The sequence below is a fragment of the Ursus arctos genome, unplaced genomic scaffold, assembly GCF_023065955.2.
Source record: "Ursus arctos isolate Adak ecotype North America unplaced genomic scaffold, UrsArc2.0 scaffold_16, whole genome shotgun sequence".
Taxonomy (NCBI): Eukaryota; Metazoa; Chordata; class Mammalia; order Carnivora; family Ursidae; genus Ursus; species Ursus arctos.
Genome location: NW_026622830.1, coordinates 34,950,266 through 34,966,166, shown reverse-complemented (window position 1 = coordinate 34,966,166; position 15,901 = coordinate 34,950,266). Strand labels below are relative to the sequence as shown.

At 38.6% G+C, this 15,901-nt stretch overlaps 1 protein-coding gene across 3 annotated transcripts in view; it reads right to left on the bottom strand.

The window, feature by feature from the left end:
• Positions 1-15,901, bottom strand: part of SLX4IP (SLX4 interacting protein) — a 188,721-nt gene that overhangs the window by 19,408 nt on the left and 153,412 nt on the right. For all 3 annotated transcript variants that reach the window (XM_026503029.4, XM_026503028.4, XM_057312666.1), the window contains 2 exons: positions 6,840-6,917; positions 3,578-3,666 (listed from right to left, as the gene is read on the bottom strand). In XM_026503029.4, coding sequence (XP_026358814.1) covers positions 3,578-3,666; positions 6,840-6,917 — 167 coding nt within the window. The remainder of the gene's footprint in view (positions 1-3,577; positions 3,667-6,839; positions 6,918-15,901) is intronic.

Below are 15,901 nucleotides of genomic sequence, written 5' to 3'. Positions count from 1 at the left end.
TGCAGAATGGATACATCTTTAAAAAGGAGGCTCTGTTTGAATTACATTTTTTTTTAGGTCACCAGGGTAACCTTCAGTACCCCTGATCTGGTAGACTATAAGCTCCTTGAAGTCAGACTACAAGCTCCACTTTCTTATTTCTTCTTTGTTTCCCCAGTGCTCACCAGAGCTCCTGGCATAGAGTCAGCACTCAGAAATTATGTTCAAGTGTGATGGTAAGAACAGATGGGAAGGATCTCCAGAAGGTAGGAGTGCCTGTAACCAATGCTCTATGAGCTAACAGCTCTGTGCTGACCCTGAAATGTCCCAGATATATACGGAGTTCTATTTACACAATAAAGTTATTACTTTGTAAAGTAATTACTTTGGTGATTACTGGCTATTTGCTCTAATAAAGAAATAATAAAAATAATAATTTTTATTTTCCCAAAGGCCCTAGAGCTTTACATCTGAGGAGGAACCTGGGTTTGTAAATATGAAAGACAATATTGTTGAAATGGAATATAACTGAATGTAATCAAAATTTACTTTATGCTTTTCATATTTCTCAGGAAAAAAAGGCAAGGGAGAACAAACACCAGGAGACAAAACAAAAGGTAAAAACCCTCAGAAAGACTTCCCAGCTCCATTCCTAGCAATAGGTCAAACACTGAGGCTACAAGGGCCTCGAGATTTCTTATGAGAAACTGTAGTAAGAAAAATACAGTGACTCATCTCATAATAATGCCCTTTCTTCCCAAAGTACACATCACAATTCCCACATCCCTGGCACATGGGCACTCGGTGCAGAGTTATTGCAACATGGAGCATCTTCCTGCACCAACGCCCCTCGGTGGGCGACAGAAATGCTGGGGTAACAGACCTCCCTGGTGCAGGGGGAGGGCATTAGGGGGTGGCATGGCTGCACCCGTTCTGCCCTCCAAAGGAGGGAGATCACTCCCTTTGTACTGCCTGATCGGGAACAGCGGTTCTTTTGTGCGGCCACCTTTAAGAACCAGAGAGCTGAGTGCAGCTGGCTTCCTTCTATACAGGCTGAAAGATTCCCCTGGCAGAGCAGTTCTGAATAGGCACTCCCAGATTTCCTAACCAACTGTCATTCAGACACTGAGGAACCAAAAAGAAAAAGGAAAAAAGGAAGAAGAAAGAAGAAAGAAGAAGAAAGAAGAAAGAAGAAAGAAGAAAGAAGAAGAAGAAGGAAAAGGAATCTGCTCCTTGAGGCACAAGCAAGGTGCCCAGGCTGTTGCTTGGGTACTGGCTCACTCCCGCCTCACTTCTGCGGCCATGGAAGACGAGTTCAGTAAATACTTACAGGCAAATCACTGATGTTTATTGACAAAAACGCATCTCCAATACAGCTATTTAGGAAGCCAATTTCCCAGACCTTGCCCAGTCAGACATTCCTGGACAATAACTATGAACGGAAATGAGATGGATCCTGCCCTTTGTCGAGTATCAATGTAAAGTGATAAAGAAGTCAGAGCTTTCCAGAAGTTCAAGGAATACGCACACAAGAACCAGATATCACTGGCTTTGGGCATCTGAAGTATATAACAAGGAGTATGCACACATTCTCTCAGACAGAAGGCAATTCTGGGAAGGAAGGATGGCTTACTGATCCTCAAATGGCTGAGACAGGTGGGCTCTGCAGAGGTCAAACATCAGTGGGGTGAAAGCTCCAGGGCACCTAGGGTGGAAGGCCCATGTTCTTGGCTTGATGGGCAATCTGCAGGAGGGCCCTTTGCTAGGCCTGGATATTTCACTGTTTCTAGGGACAACAAGCTTAAGGAAGTGGTGGACTGGAGGCATGAAAGGAGAAAGGGGTGTACAGAGCCTGTGTCCAGGCAGGGAGCTGGTCAGTGGCGCTCCGTGTTAGCTGACTCGCGGGTGCGCGTCTGGGAAAGTGTGTGTACGTGCAGGCACAGAGGTGGAAGAAGAGCAGCTGAAGAGACAGAGACCGAGCACATCTAAAGAGAGTCACGGAAAACAATGAAAGATCCTCATGATATAAACTCTGATAGTGTTATCACCAGAAGTCAGAACATACCGAAGATAAGAAAACTGAACTGGCTTATGTAAAAGGCTCAGGCTAGTCAACTGTTCAGAATGAAAATTCTTAGCATGTAGGAAGTCCTCCAGATTACAGGATTTATATGACAGCAGCTATAGAAAACTCAGATCTGTATAAAGACCAGTGCCCCTAGGGAGGATAATATTTCATTTGTATTGAAATGTTTTAATTCACCCTTAATAATTTAAGATATTAAGTATTAATATTACATATCATACAAGCAATGACACTTCATTAATTGTTGTTTTTTGGTACAGTTAATTGTTGTTTTCTTAATCACTGCTCTGAGAATCAAGTTGTATTATAGTTGTTTGCCAACAGCATTACTACTTTGGTATTTTTTAATTTACTAAGACAACGCTAACATCCTGGGAACATTTCAAAGAATACACTTTTAATATTTTTCACCAGATTTGCTTCATTTATGCCATTTAATTGATAGATGAAGAAATAAGGGTCTCACTGGCTTTCCCAAAGGACTCATCTGCTCCAAACAAAAGCTTCTCTGCTCTTTACTTTTCCTAGGTCCCTATTCACCCTTCTAGTCTCTATGAATTTATTTAAGATGAGGTAAGAAGCTGCTTTTAGACCATGCGGGCCAAATTTCACATTTCACATGGATTAAAAAATAATAAACATAAGGAGTAATCTAATAGTTCCATAAATTATTTTAGAAGCATAATAATCATGTCACACTTCATGTCCAGCCTTCATGTCTGCTAGATTTTTTTCCTCTTTGTTAAAGCTCAAGTAATATATCTAAAAATATGAAAAAAAGTTTGCACAGAGGTAAGTTCAGATAGATAGGACTGTGGCTGCAGCAAGACATACACAAACACACACACACAAACCCCAAGTAGTTTCTTTCAAGTGTATACGTTGAGCTTACAAGACAAAGCTGTAAGCTACAATATTATGGGTGAGTTTTCTGTATCTATGGAACTGCATCGAGAACTCCAATAAACACAAATGAAACAGGACCTGATGAAGCTTAAGACTAAGCCTGAGAAAAGAGACAGAAAACAAGCCCTATCAGCAAAGAAACAAGACACTGGGGAAAAGTACTGATTCTCATGAAAATGTCAGTGATTCACCATGGAATAAAATTCAAAAGCCATTGACCCCAATGAAAGCTTCCAGTGGAAACATGTGGATTTTGCTTCATTTCCCTGAAAGATTTTGCTTTATCTCATTTGAATATTATCATAATCATCATCACAGTTTTTGTGATATGTTGCTTTCTCAGTTAAAATTGACGTGGAAAAGATATGGTTGATCAAACTAAATTTTCAAGGGGTTTTCAGGAAAAAAAAAAAAAGCAAACAAATTAAAACCCAACAGTTAATATTATCATGCAATAGGTAGGACATTTTTAGTCCCTTAAAACATGCATTGGGTCCCTATCCCAATGCTGGATAGCCAAATGATAACTGAAGACAATACTTTTTTCGATTTTTACAGTAAGCTGTCACTTAAGCAGATTTATTTATAGAATGTTTTTGTACATACCAATTCTTCATTCTGACTTGCCAAAAGATCACGATTGAATGAAAGCTGACTTACACAGACCACAAATCTGTCAGGAAATACGCAGAGCTCTGCACAAAATGAAGAAAATCAAGTTACTAAAGGCATCAAAAATCTATGCAGAGGAATGCTTGGTCCCAGATTTTTCAGTTATAGTTACAAGCATGTATGTATAAGCCACATGTCTCTTCTCCTCCTCTCCTTTCAGTGTTTGCAATCAGTAGGGCGGGGCAAGCACAGAGCTCTGGGGAGCACCCAGGAGGTTGCAAATTGGTCCACCTGAGCCCCTGGACCATTATATTACATCCCATGAAACCCCCAGGCAGGGCCCTTGCAGCCCTCCCCCTGTATCAGTTTGCTATTGTCTGACCAGAACTCACATTTGGGAAATAGGATCAACGTTCTCTAATGAGTGCGTGGATTTATACAGGAAGAGGAAGAATAGGAGATAAAATCTGAAAACTCGTTGACGTTCTTACTAATCACTTTACTTATCATCTCTTTGGTCAACTGGTGTTAGGTCAGTCCCCAAAACTAGAGGGCAAATTCCCAATCTGAATCAGGCTATGAAAATAGCAGTGTCATTAATAGGAATAATAATGAGGAAATAGTAAAATACGCGATAGCAAAGATGATATAATTACACTATACTCACACTAATCTATCATCTTCTTAAAGCAAAACCACTGACTTCCAGATGGAGAAGGCTGAAGGAATCACAGAACTGGATGCCCCAACATTCAATGAAAAAAAGAATATAAAGTGGTAAATGCCATCTGTATCTTTCCTCCTCTCTCATCTGTCTATCCATCCACATTCACTTACGCAGCCTCCACCTGCCTCTGGAGTGATGTTTAGCTGATGCTAACAGTGTATATTCTACGTGGGAGGTGAGGATCTTCTCCCTTCTTTATACTTGGTTGTATTGCTCTAATATTTCTATAATACACATGGATCATACTGGTAAAAAAGCCATTTTTCTAAAAGAAAAAGCTTCCCTCTTAGATGACCAATATTTTTAAAGAGGGATGGTATGAATCAGATAAGTGAAGCCTTTTACATACATTGTTCATTTCCAACAGTGGATGACAACGTGAGGGACTGACTAAGGGAAGAGTGCCTCTTAGCCTGGTACACTAGGAGCCAAGTGCGAACGTGCTGATTACAGAGACACAACTTAACGCAGTTAACACCATACCACCTGGCTAGGTTAAATTACACCATAGGCCTAATGAGTTGATATTCTAGTAACAGCCATCTCTTTACCTCTCCCCTAGACCACTGCTGTGTCCTTGGTGATCACTCTTCCCTATTCTGTTTCATCCTACTCAGTGCAAGGTCACCAGTTCTAAAAAAAAAAAAAAAAACCAGCTCCACTTATCCTGCTCAAAACCCCATTCTGGCTCCTCAGTATCTACCATATGACCTGCAAATTTCAAAGCCCTCCCTGAGTGGGACCTAACCTGTCATTCTGGTCTTACCCCCACTCGTCCTCCTCATATAGAAATCCCCATTTCAGAAGGCCAGAGTGTGTGGGAATTTTGACCTCTCGTGGATGCTCTACCTGGTTAGAAGACTAGGGATGAATTTTGAAAAGCCAAATAAATAAATAAATAAATAAATAAATAAATAAATAAAAGTCATTAACATTTATTAATTCTTTTTTTTTTAAGATTAGTTATTTAGTTATTTATTTGACAGACAGAGAGAGGGAGGGAAAGAAAGAGTACAAGCAGGGGGAGCAGCAGAGGGAGGAGGAGAAGCAGGCTCCCCACTGAACAGGGAGCCTGATGCTTGGCTGATCCCAGGACCCCTGGATCACGACCTGAGCTGAAGGCAATGCTTAACTGACCGAGCCACCCAGGCACCCTTATTCATTAATTGTCAAAATTTCTTTTTTAAAAAAATTATTTATTTATTTGAGAGAGAGACAGAGAGAGAGCCTGCGCGCATGCAAGAGTAGGGGGAGGGGCAGAGGGAAAGGGAGAGGGAGAAGCAGACTCCCCGCTGAGCGCAGAGCCCAACACAGGGCTCAATCCCAGGACCCCAAAATCATGACCTGAGCTGAAGTCAGATGCTTAATCAACTGAGCCACCCTGGCCCCCCAATTCTTAAAATTTCTTAATGAGATAAGTGGTAAGTAGTCTGCTTCTCACTTTCAGGAAGGGGGAACTGAGCCACAGAATTCATTATCTGCCCCCTGCCCAAAACCTAACATTGAAATAAAACTCAGTAGATCGGAATTCAAATTCAAAATGATCAGTTCTATCCAATAATTCCTCTGATTTGTCCTTTCATTTCTTCCTCTGAAAAATAAGAATGCTAGAATGATGAATTTTGAACATTTTGGGGCCAGGTACTGTATAAACAGAAAGCAACTTCTGTATACCTTTTCTTTGCTTAGGTCATAACTGAGATTTTTATTATTTTAATACTTAAATAAAGTAAAGATTTAGGCAGTAACAATCTCTGCCATACAAGGTAGCTAGTCTTCATTTTAACAGACAGATACAAGGTTAACTGGCTTCTTTTACTAAGAGAACTGAACAAAGTGGAAAGCCCCATTAAGAGACCAATATATCTGAGTGACACTTAAAGTTTAAAAAGTGCAGATCATTGTTAAGATTCCAAAAGCAAATCTCCATACAGTTTATTTTCAAAGTCCCTGTTTCATATCTTGTATATTAAAATCATCCAAGAAGTTCAGTTAGATTTTCTTTCCAATATTCAGATCAGCTTGGAGAATTGTCATTAGCATCTGACTTTATTGTTGTTGGCTGGACGTGTTTGACATCATTTCCCCAGTGGACTTCTTGACTTGGGGAAATGAGGAGGGAAGCTGGCCTTGTCACACACCTAAGAAAGGCTCTGACAGCTCTGGGCTGGGAAAGCATTTTCTCGTGTACACACTTGTTCTGTATCCCAGGGACTTGGTGTGCACAGACAAAGATGAAGTGATTCATAGTTTAACTGCCTGTCAAATCATTCTGGAAGCTCAACGAAAGTGCTGAGATGCAGCAGGAGAGTGAAGCATAATGTGGCTCAGCTCACAGTTCTCAGACAGGCAGTAAATCAGTGAAAATTGAGAAACAAAATAAAAAATCACAAATGTTTAGAAAATTCTTAATTAGTACTTCCATTACACAAAGGCAATGAAGCAAGTTGGAATCTTCATTCCTTAATTTTCATTCCTTCTCTAGAGCAAGTTAATAGTACCTGACAACTCAAGAAATCAGTTTCTTACCAGTACTCTGTGAACTCCTGAAACAGTGAAGGCGTATCCCTCTCTTGAGGAAATAGGCTGTGATTTGAAAGCCATAACCTGTAAAATGAAAGAGGACATCATTAGACTAAAAGCTTGTTTGCCACTAACTCTCACAAGCCTCCCAGTGCCTACTACATAGTATATGTTCAATAATTATTTAGCAAATGAAAGAATAAAAAGAATCAATAGAGGGACTCATTTGAGAGGAAGGGGTAAACATTACAATCTGAGCTCTTCTAGCCTGGCCAAAGCACCTGGCTGGGATGGTCTCCAGTCCCTGAAGTAGCTCAGTTACTTTATCGGTACAATGAATTCAACAAGAATTCTCTACCCAGTAAGGTTATCATTCCAAATTGAAGGAGAGATTAAGAGCTTTCCAGATAAGCAAAAGGTAAAGGATTCATCACCACTAAACTGGCCCTATAAGAAATGCTAATGGGCCTTCTTTAAGCCAAAGAGAAATGGCACTATTAATTATAACCAAATATATATATTTGGGTATAAAATATTAAAAATATATATTTGGTTATAATTATTATATATTACATATTGATAAGTAATATATATTATATATATTCACATATACATATATATGAATTAAAGTAAAAAAATCTCACTAGAAAAGGAAAATATATAACAAACGTAGTGCACAAGTGCTCCTAAAGCAAGCATGAAAGTTAAAAGAAAAAGGTAGTAAAATTCCCTCAAATTACAATAATTAGTTAAGGGCAGCATAAAATAAAAAGATGTAAAATGTGGGGCGCCTGGGTGGCACAGCGGTTAAGCGCCTGCCTTCGGCTCAGGGAGTGATCCCGGCGTTATGGGATCGAGCCCCACATCAGGCTCTTCCGCTATGAGCCTGCTTCTTCCTCTCCCACTCCCCCTGCTTGTGTTTCCTCTCTCGCTGGCTGTCTCTATCTCTGTCGAATAAATAAATAAAATCTTTAAAAAAAAAAAAAAAGATGTAAAATGTGTCATCAAAAAATATAAAACATGGGGGAGGGGTAATAAGGTAAGCTTTGGAATGTATTTAAAATTTAGTTGCTATCAACCTAAAACAAACTGCTATTTACATATGATATTTTATGTGAACCTCATGGTAACCCACAAGGGAAAAAATATATAGTAAATACACAAAAGAAACTGAGAAAGGAAGTTAAACGTAACACTAAAGAAAGCCATCAAACCACAAAGAAAGAGAGAAAGAGAAGAAAGGAACAGAGAGAACTACAAAAACAAGAAAATAATGAAGAAAATGGCAATTAAGTATATACTTATGTATAATTATTTTAAATGTAAATGGTCTAGAATCGCCAGTCAAAAGGCACAGAGTGCAAAATGGATAAAAGAAACAAGACCCATCTATATGCTGCCTACAAGATATTCACTTTCAGAAGTAAGAACACACAGATTAAAAGTGAAGGGATAGAAAAAGATATTCCCAGCAATGGAAATGAAAAGAATGCTGAAGTAGCTATACTCATATCAAACAAAATAAACTTTAAAACAAAGACTGTAATCAAAAACAAAAGAAGGCATTAGATAAAGAGGCCGATCCAACAAGAAAATAAAACATTTATAAATATATATATGCACCAGACAGAAGAGCACCAAAATATATAAAGCAAATATGAACAGACTTAAAGGGAGAAATTGAAAGCAATACAGTAATACTAGGAGAGTATAATACCCCACTTTCATCAATGGATAAATCATCCAGATGACAACAACAACACAATATAGAAACATCAGCTTTAAACACATTAGACCAGATAGACTTCACAGATATATACAAAGCATTCAATACAAAAGCAGAATACACATTTTTCTCAAGTGCACAGGAAATGTACTCCAGTTTGGATCACAAGTTGGGCCACTAAGTAAGTCTCAGTAATTTCAAGAAAAGTGAAATCATATCAAGCATCTCTTTCAAGCACAATGGTATGAAACTAACAATTAATTAGAAGAAGAAAATGGAAAAAAATCATGAAAACATGGAAATTAAACAACATGCTACTGAACAACCAATGGGTCACTGAAGAAAACAAAAGAGAAATAAAAAAAAGTATCCATAGACAAGTAAAAATAAAAATAGGACATAACAAAATATAGAGGATGCAGCAAAAGCAGTTCTATGAGGGAAGTTCATAGCGATACAGGCCTACTTCAAGAAACAAGAAAAATCTCAAATAAAAAAATCTAATTTTACACCTAAAGGAATCAGGAAATAAGAACAAACAAGGCCCAAAAATTAACAGAAGAAAGGAAATAATGACCTGAAGAGAAAGAGAAACTAAAAAGGCAATAGAAAAAAAAAAAACAAAAAACAATGACATGAAGAGTTAGCTCTTTGAAAAGATAAACAAATTTGACAAACACTTAGCTAAACTAAGAGAGAAGGAGAAAGAGAGAGAGAGAATTCGAATAAAATCAGAAAGATGAGAAGTTATAACCAATACCATAGAAATACAAAGGATCCTAAGAGACTATGATGAAAAATGACACACCAAAAAACTGAACAACCTAGAAGAAATGAATAAATTCCTAGAAACCTACAATCTTCCAAGATTGAATAATAAGGAAATAAAAATCTAAACAGACCAGTAAGGAGATTGAAACAGTAATCAAAAACCTCCCAACAACAAAAGTCCAGATGGCTTCCCTGGAGAACTCTACCAAACATTCAAAGAAGATTTAACACCTATCCTTTTCAAACTCTTCCAAAAATTGAAGAGGATGGAAAGCTTCCAATCACTTTTTACAAGGCTAGCATTACCCTGATACCGAAACCAGACAAGGGCACCACAAAAAAAGAAAATTAAAAGCCAATATCCTTGATGAACATAGATCCAAAAATCCACAACAAATATTAGCAAAACAAATCCAACAATACATTAAGCGAATCATACTCCATGATCAAGTGCAATTTATTCCAGCGATGCCAGGATGGTTCAACATCTGCAAATCAATCAATACTGCACATCACATTAACAAAATGAAAGATAAAAATCACATGATCATCTCAATAGATGCAAGAAAAATAATCTAACAAAATTCAACATCCATTTATGATAAAAAACTCTCAACAAAGTGGGTGTGGAGGAAATATACTTCAATGTAATAAAGGCCTTATATGACAACCATACCTAACATCATACTTAATGGTGAAAAGCTGAAAGTTCTAAGATCAGGAACAAGACAAGGATGCCCACTCTCACCACTTTTATTCAAAAGTAGTATTAGAAGTCCTAGCCACAAACATTAGGCAAGAAAAAGAAATAAAAGGCATCCATACTGGAAAAGAGGTAAAACTGTCACTACTTGCAGATGACATAATACCATGTGTAGAAAACTGTAAAGCACACACACACACACACACACACACACAAAACCACCCCCCTCCCCCAAAAAACCTGTTAGAATAAATGAATTCAGTCAAGTTGCAGGATACAAAACCAACACACAGAAATCTGTAGTATTTCTATACACTAATAACAAAACATTAGAAAGAGAAGTTTAGAAAACAATCCCATTTACAATTGCATCAGCAAAAGAATAAAATACCTACTAATAAATTTAACCAAGGAGGTGAATGACCTGGACATTTAAAACTATAAGGCACTGAAGAAAACACAAATAAATGCAAACATATCCTGGGCTAAGATTGGGAAGAATTAATATTGTTAAAATGTCTGTACTACCCAACACAATCCACAGATTCAATGCAATACCTATCAAAATTCCAGTGGCATACTTCAGAGAACTAGAACAAATAAGTCTAAAATCTGTATAGAACCCAAAAAGATCCTGAAAAGCCCAAGCAATCTTGAGAAAGAAAAACAAAGCTAGAAGTATCACACTTCCTGATTTCAAACTATACTGCAAAGCTATAGTAAGTAACATTATGGTATTGGTACAAAGACAGACACACAGATCAATGAAACAGAATAGAAAGCCCAGAAATAAACCCACACATATATGGATAGTTAATCTATGACAAACGAGCCAAGAACATACAATGGAGAAAGGACAGTCTCCAACAATGATGTTGGGAAAACTGGACAGCCACATGTGAAAGAATAAAACTAGACCACCGTTTTACATTATACGTAAAAATTAACTCAAAATGCATTAAAAATTTGAATGTAAGATCTGAAACCATAAAATTCTTAGAAGAAAACATCGTGTTAAGCTCTTTGATATCAATCTTAGCAACATTTTTGTGGATATGACTCTAAAGACAAGGGAAACAAAAGTGAAAGACAACAAACTGGACTACATCAAACTTAAAAGCTTCTACCCAGCATAGGAACCATCAAAAAAAAATGAACAGGTAACCCACTTAGTAGGAGAAATTTTTTTTTGTAAACTATATATCCAATAAGGGTTAATATTCAAAATACATATAAAATTCATATAACTCAATGACAACAACAAAACAACCTGATTAAAAAATGGGCAGAAGAGAGGCACCTGGGTGGCTCAGTCAGTTAAGCAACCAACTACTAATTTCAACTCAGGTCATGATCTCAGGATTGTAAGATCAAGTCCCATGTCAGGCTCTGCACTGGGCATGGAGCCTACTTAAGATTCTCTCTCTCCCTCTCCCTCTCCTACCCCTTCCCCCACAGCTCCCCCTCTCTAAAAAAAAGGGGGAGGGACAGAAGATTTGAATAAACATTTCTCCAAAGAAGACATACAGATGGCCAACAGACACATGAAAAGATGCTCAACACCATTATTTAATAGGCAAATGCAAATCAAAACCACAATGAGAGACACCTAACATCTGTTAGAATAGTTATTTTTAAAAAAGGTAAGAAATTACAAGTGTTGGTGAGGATGTGGAGAGAAGTGAACGTTTGTGCACTGTTAGTGAGAATATAAATTGGTATACGCACTATAAAAAACACAGTGGGACACCTGGGTGGCTTAGTCGGTTAAGCGTCTGCCTTCAGCTGAGGTCATGATCCCAGGGTCCTGGGATGGAGTGCTGCATCGGGCTCCTTGCTCAGCGGGGAGCCTGCTTCTCCCTCTGCCTGTTTGTGCTCTCTCTGACGAATAAATAATTAAAATCTTAAAAGAAGAAAAGAAAGAAAAGAAAAGAAAAGAAAAGAAAAGAAAAGAAAAGAAAAGAAAAAAGAAAAGAAGGAAAAAACATAGTGGCCTCAAAAAATTAAGAACAGAACTACCATATGACCTTGATACTCTACTCTGTGGTATTTATCCAAAGACTATGAAAACACTAATTTGAAAGATATATGCACACCCATGCTTACTGCAGCATTATTTACAATAGCCAAGATACGGAAACAACTTAGGTGTCCATCGATAGATAGGTAAAGAGGATGTGATACATTTATACAATGGACTACTACTCAAAAATTTTTAAAAAATGAAATCTTGCCATTTGTGACAACACAGGTGAACCTTGAAGGTATTAGACTAAATGAAGTAAGACAGAGAAAGACAAATATCATATGATTTCACTCATATGTGGAATCTAAAAAAACAAATGAACAAACAAAATAAAACAAAAACAACAGACTAGTGGTTACAGGTGGTGTGTGGGGGGGTGTGCAGGTGGTGAAAGGGTGAAGAGAGTTATCTGGATGTTATCTGGATGGTGATGGATGGTAACTAGAGCTGTGGTGCTCCCTTTGTAATGCATATAGATGTCAAATTACAAACAAGTACATCTGAAACTTAAAGAGAAGGGGGCAACTCAGTGAAATACTACATTGCCCCTAAAAATGAATAAACTACAACTCCAGGCCCGGTCAGAAAAGTCTAACAAAAGTTTAGGTAAAGAAGCCTGATACAAAGGCGTACATCCCATCTAAAAATGGAGACATTACCATTCGTCTCATAGGGTAGCAACAGAATTTCACAAAAAGTACCAGCATGGTTTCTTCTTCTCTCCCTCTCTCCCTTCCTTCCTCCCTCCTCTCTTCCTTCCCTTCCAGCTCCTCCAGGTATAAACTACTTTGTTGCTGACCTTCCTGAAAAGATTAAGGACTTTAGAAAAGAGGGGTAAGCACCTCCAGGTTCTAAGACAACCTCAGAGACAGTATTATATCCACGAATTTGGAAGGGCCAGGAGTTATAAGAAGGGGTCTATAGGGCCATCAGATTCTTCAAAGTCCGCAATTATAATTGTTTTGAAGTAAATTTTATATATATTAAAAAACTGCAAAGAAGTTCCCACTTTTACATACAGTATCCTCCTGACACCCCTGTAGAAAGATCCAGAACATCGTGACTGCAGATTTGACATCTGTCTACATAAGCTACGGCTTTGACAGCACAACTGCTTCAGTCCCAAGGATTGCGAAATAAGAGTGACATCTATGACAGCATAATCTCCAGACTTACAGAGATGAAATGTATTTTTTCTAACACGTTTGAAATGGGTTGCTTTTTGGTCATGTGCCTTTCTTCTGCATAAAATGTCGAACAAAATATGCACACCACTGGCATTATTCTGAGTGCTTCAAAACAAATCCTTTATTCCTTGGTCACTGAGAGTGGAAGAGACTTCTGTATCTGTTTATTTGTCCTACGCCTGCTTGGCGGGGTGGTGGAGGTTGTAAGAAAGGAGTCCTTAACAATTTGGAATTCACAAATATACCCAGAAAAATTTTACAGTGATTTTCAAAGTAATGATTTATAAAGTCAGTCTTCCAAAGGTGTGAATAACAATAACAAGATGCGGTATCTAAGTCATTCTGCCTCTGCTGGTGAATCATACTTAATATTTACAGCTCTAGGTGACTAAGATTGAGATTTTCAAAAATCTCCCTATACAAAATCTCCAGCAATAGAATGTTATTATTAGGAAGGGTCTAAAACTGAAGTTGACTACCAAAGCTACAGCTCTGAATTCAGGAAGCAAGGTGTCTGGACATACCTTGAGTGATAACTAAATCTTACTTGGTAAGCTAAAACAACAGTCACTATGACACCTTCCTCTACAGAAAAAGAAAGCAGTATAAAGAAAACTGTAACTAAGCGATTACTGAAATTACTAGGAGAACTGAGTTCATTGAACCCTTTTCCCCATCCTTCCCACCCCTAAGACAGGATTATGCTGAAGAGAATCATTCCTAAACTGGCCATTTGTAATGATTTCAGTGGAAGGCCAAGCCCCCCAACCCCCCCCCCCCATGGCATCTACAAGAAAAACAGCAAGTTTAACATGTAAAAAAGATTTGCACCTGCTTTAATCCAAATTCCACTGGCCATAGGAAACTTTACTGTTTAAAGAGAACTTGAAGAGAGATTAAACACAAAAGATACTGTGTCAGTTCTTATGGCAAACTAATTTTGATATATAAACAGACAAAATCACTGCCACTGAAATATACTGACTTGAAATGCTACAGAGATGTATTTCATTTATCCATAGATAACAGGCAGTGATAAAGACTACATGCTTATCTTTGCTCTTTAATGTAATTAACTTTCCTCACAGAGTTCAGCGGGCCACTGAGATTTTGTACTTACCCAAAGCTAAAGCAAAGTTCCACTATTCTCTAAAACTAAATAGCAACTTGGCAAAGAATCCAGGAGGCCCTTTTCTTTTCCGTTCTCCGGGCCTTAGCTCCAAGCTTGCTAACACTGATGTTCTAAATGCACAGAACTGGAGTCAGGAGGAGACTGGGATTGGGGGACAAAATGGAAATCATAAAGTGAGCATCTCTTCACTTGAAAACTACCTGACCATGGCATTCCAAGATTCCGAGGCACTTGTAAATCACATCTAAGTACGCCTGCTTTCTTGCCAGTTACCGTGGTCCTCCTAAATCTAAGACTGTCTTTAGACACAGGAAGAGACTGGGGTTAGGAGGAGGACAGTTTTGTTGTGGAATCTGCTTTCTACCAGGAGTCCTCGGGTATGTGTATTTCTAGAAATAATTTATATTTCTGCACTGCTTAATGTCACTCGACGTCCAGCATGAGCAAGAGTCCATTTCCCCCCCACTGGCCTCCAAGCAGCCCCCAAGGGTCCCCAGTCCAGGCCTCTGGCATTCTGTAGTTTTTGAAGACCTGCTGGTCTACTACCTTTGTTCAGACCTCTCAACCTCCAGTGAGGCCCCAAATGATGATTTGTTACCACATTAACATTCTTGTGGCCCACCTGGTCATTCACCAAAGAGCATTAAGTCTCCAGGGGAAAGGGACTCGGTGATATTTATGAGAGAAAGAAAGAGTGGCACATGTTTTAAGGACGAACCTGCGTTCTGCTATTTTATTCCATATTTTGTCTAAATAAGCTGCTCCAAAATGGCTTTAATAGAAATTCAGAGACTTCATGAATAGAAAGGGGAAAACAACAACACAAAAATCAAGTATGGGTTGAACGAATTCCATCCTGGCTTAGCAGGAGAGTAGATTAGTTTTAAGTAGTACCGTGCTCCAGTGAGTAATACTTTTTAAGGGAGTGGTCGTGTATTGGGGTTGTTATATTTCATAGTCCCAAGACGCTGAGAACAAATATCCAACATGGAGTTTTTATGGTAAAACTATCCAGCTTCACTTGCTTTCCAGGGGACTCAGAGCCAAGGTGATGTGAACCTCCCCCAGGCTGCCAAGAGAAGTCTGGGGTACAGTGCATCACAACGCAAAGCCCTTTCCCACAGCTCTTCTGAGAGCACGTGGAGCCTGGGAAAGTGCCTCTGAGCGGCCTGCTGAGCCATCAGGACTGCAGGACAGGTGAGCGTGGCTTCCTAGCTGACTCCACCCAACGCTGCTCGTCTCTCCTCCAGCCAAGCCTTCTCCCAAACCACAAAGCAGCCTCAAAGTAGGAAGACCTACTTTGTCCCACAGTACGTCTCCCCTTAAGATGACGTCTTCATTATTATCTCTCACAATCATGAAAAATGTCAAACATCCAGAAAAGTAGAAGAATAGTGCCATGAACACCCCAAACCCCACCATCTAGACTCAATAATGGTTAATATTTTGTCATATTTCATACACTTATTTGGTAAACCATTTCTTCTTTTTTTAAAGATATTATTTATTCATTTGACAGAGAG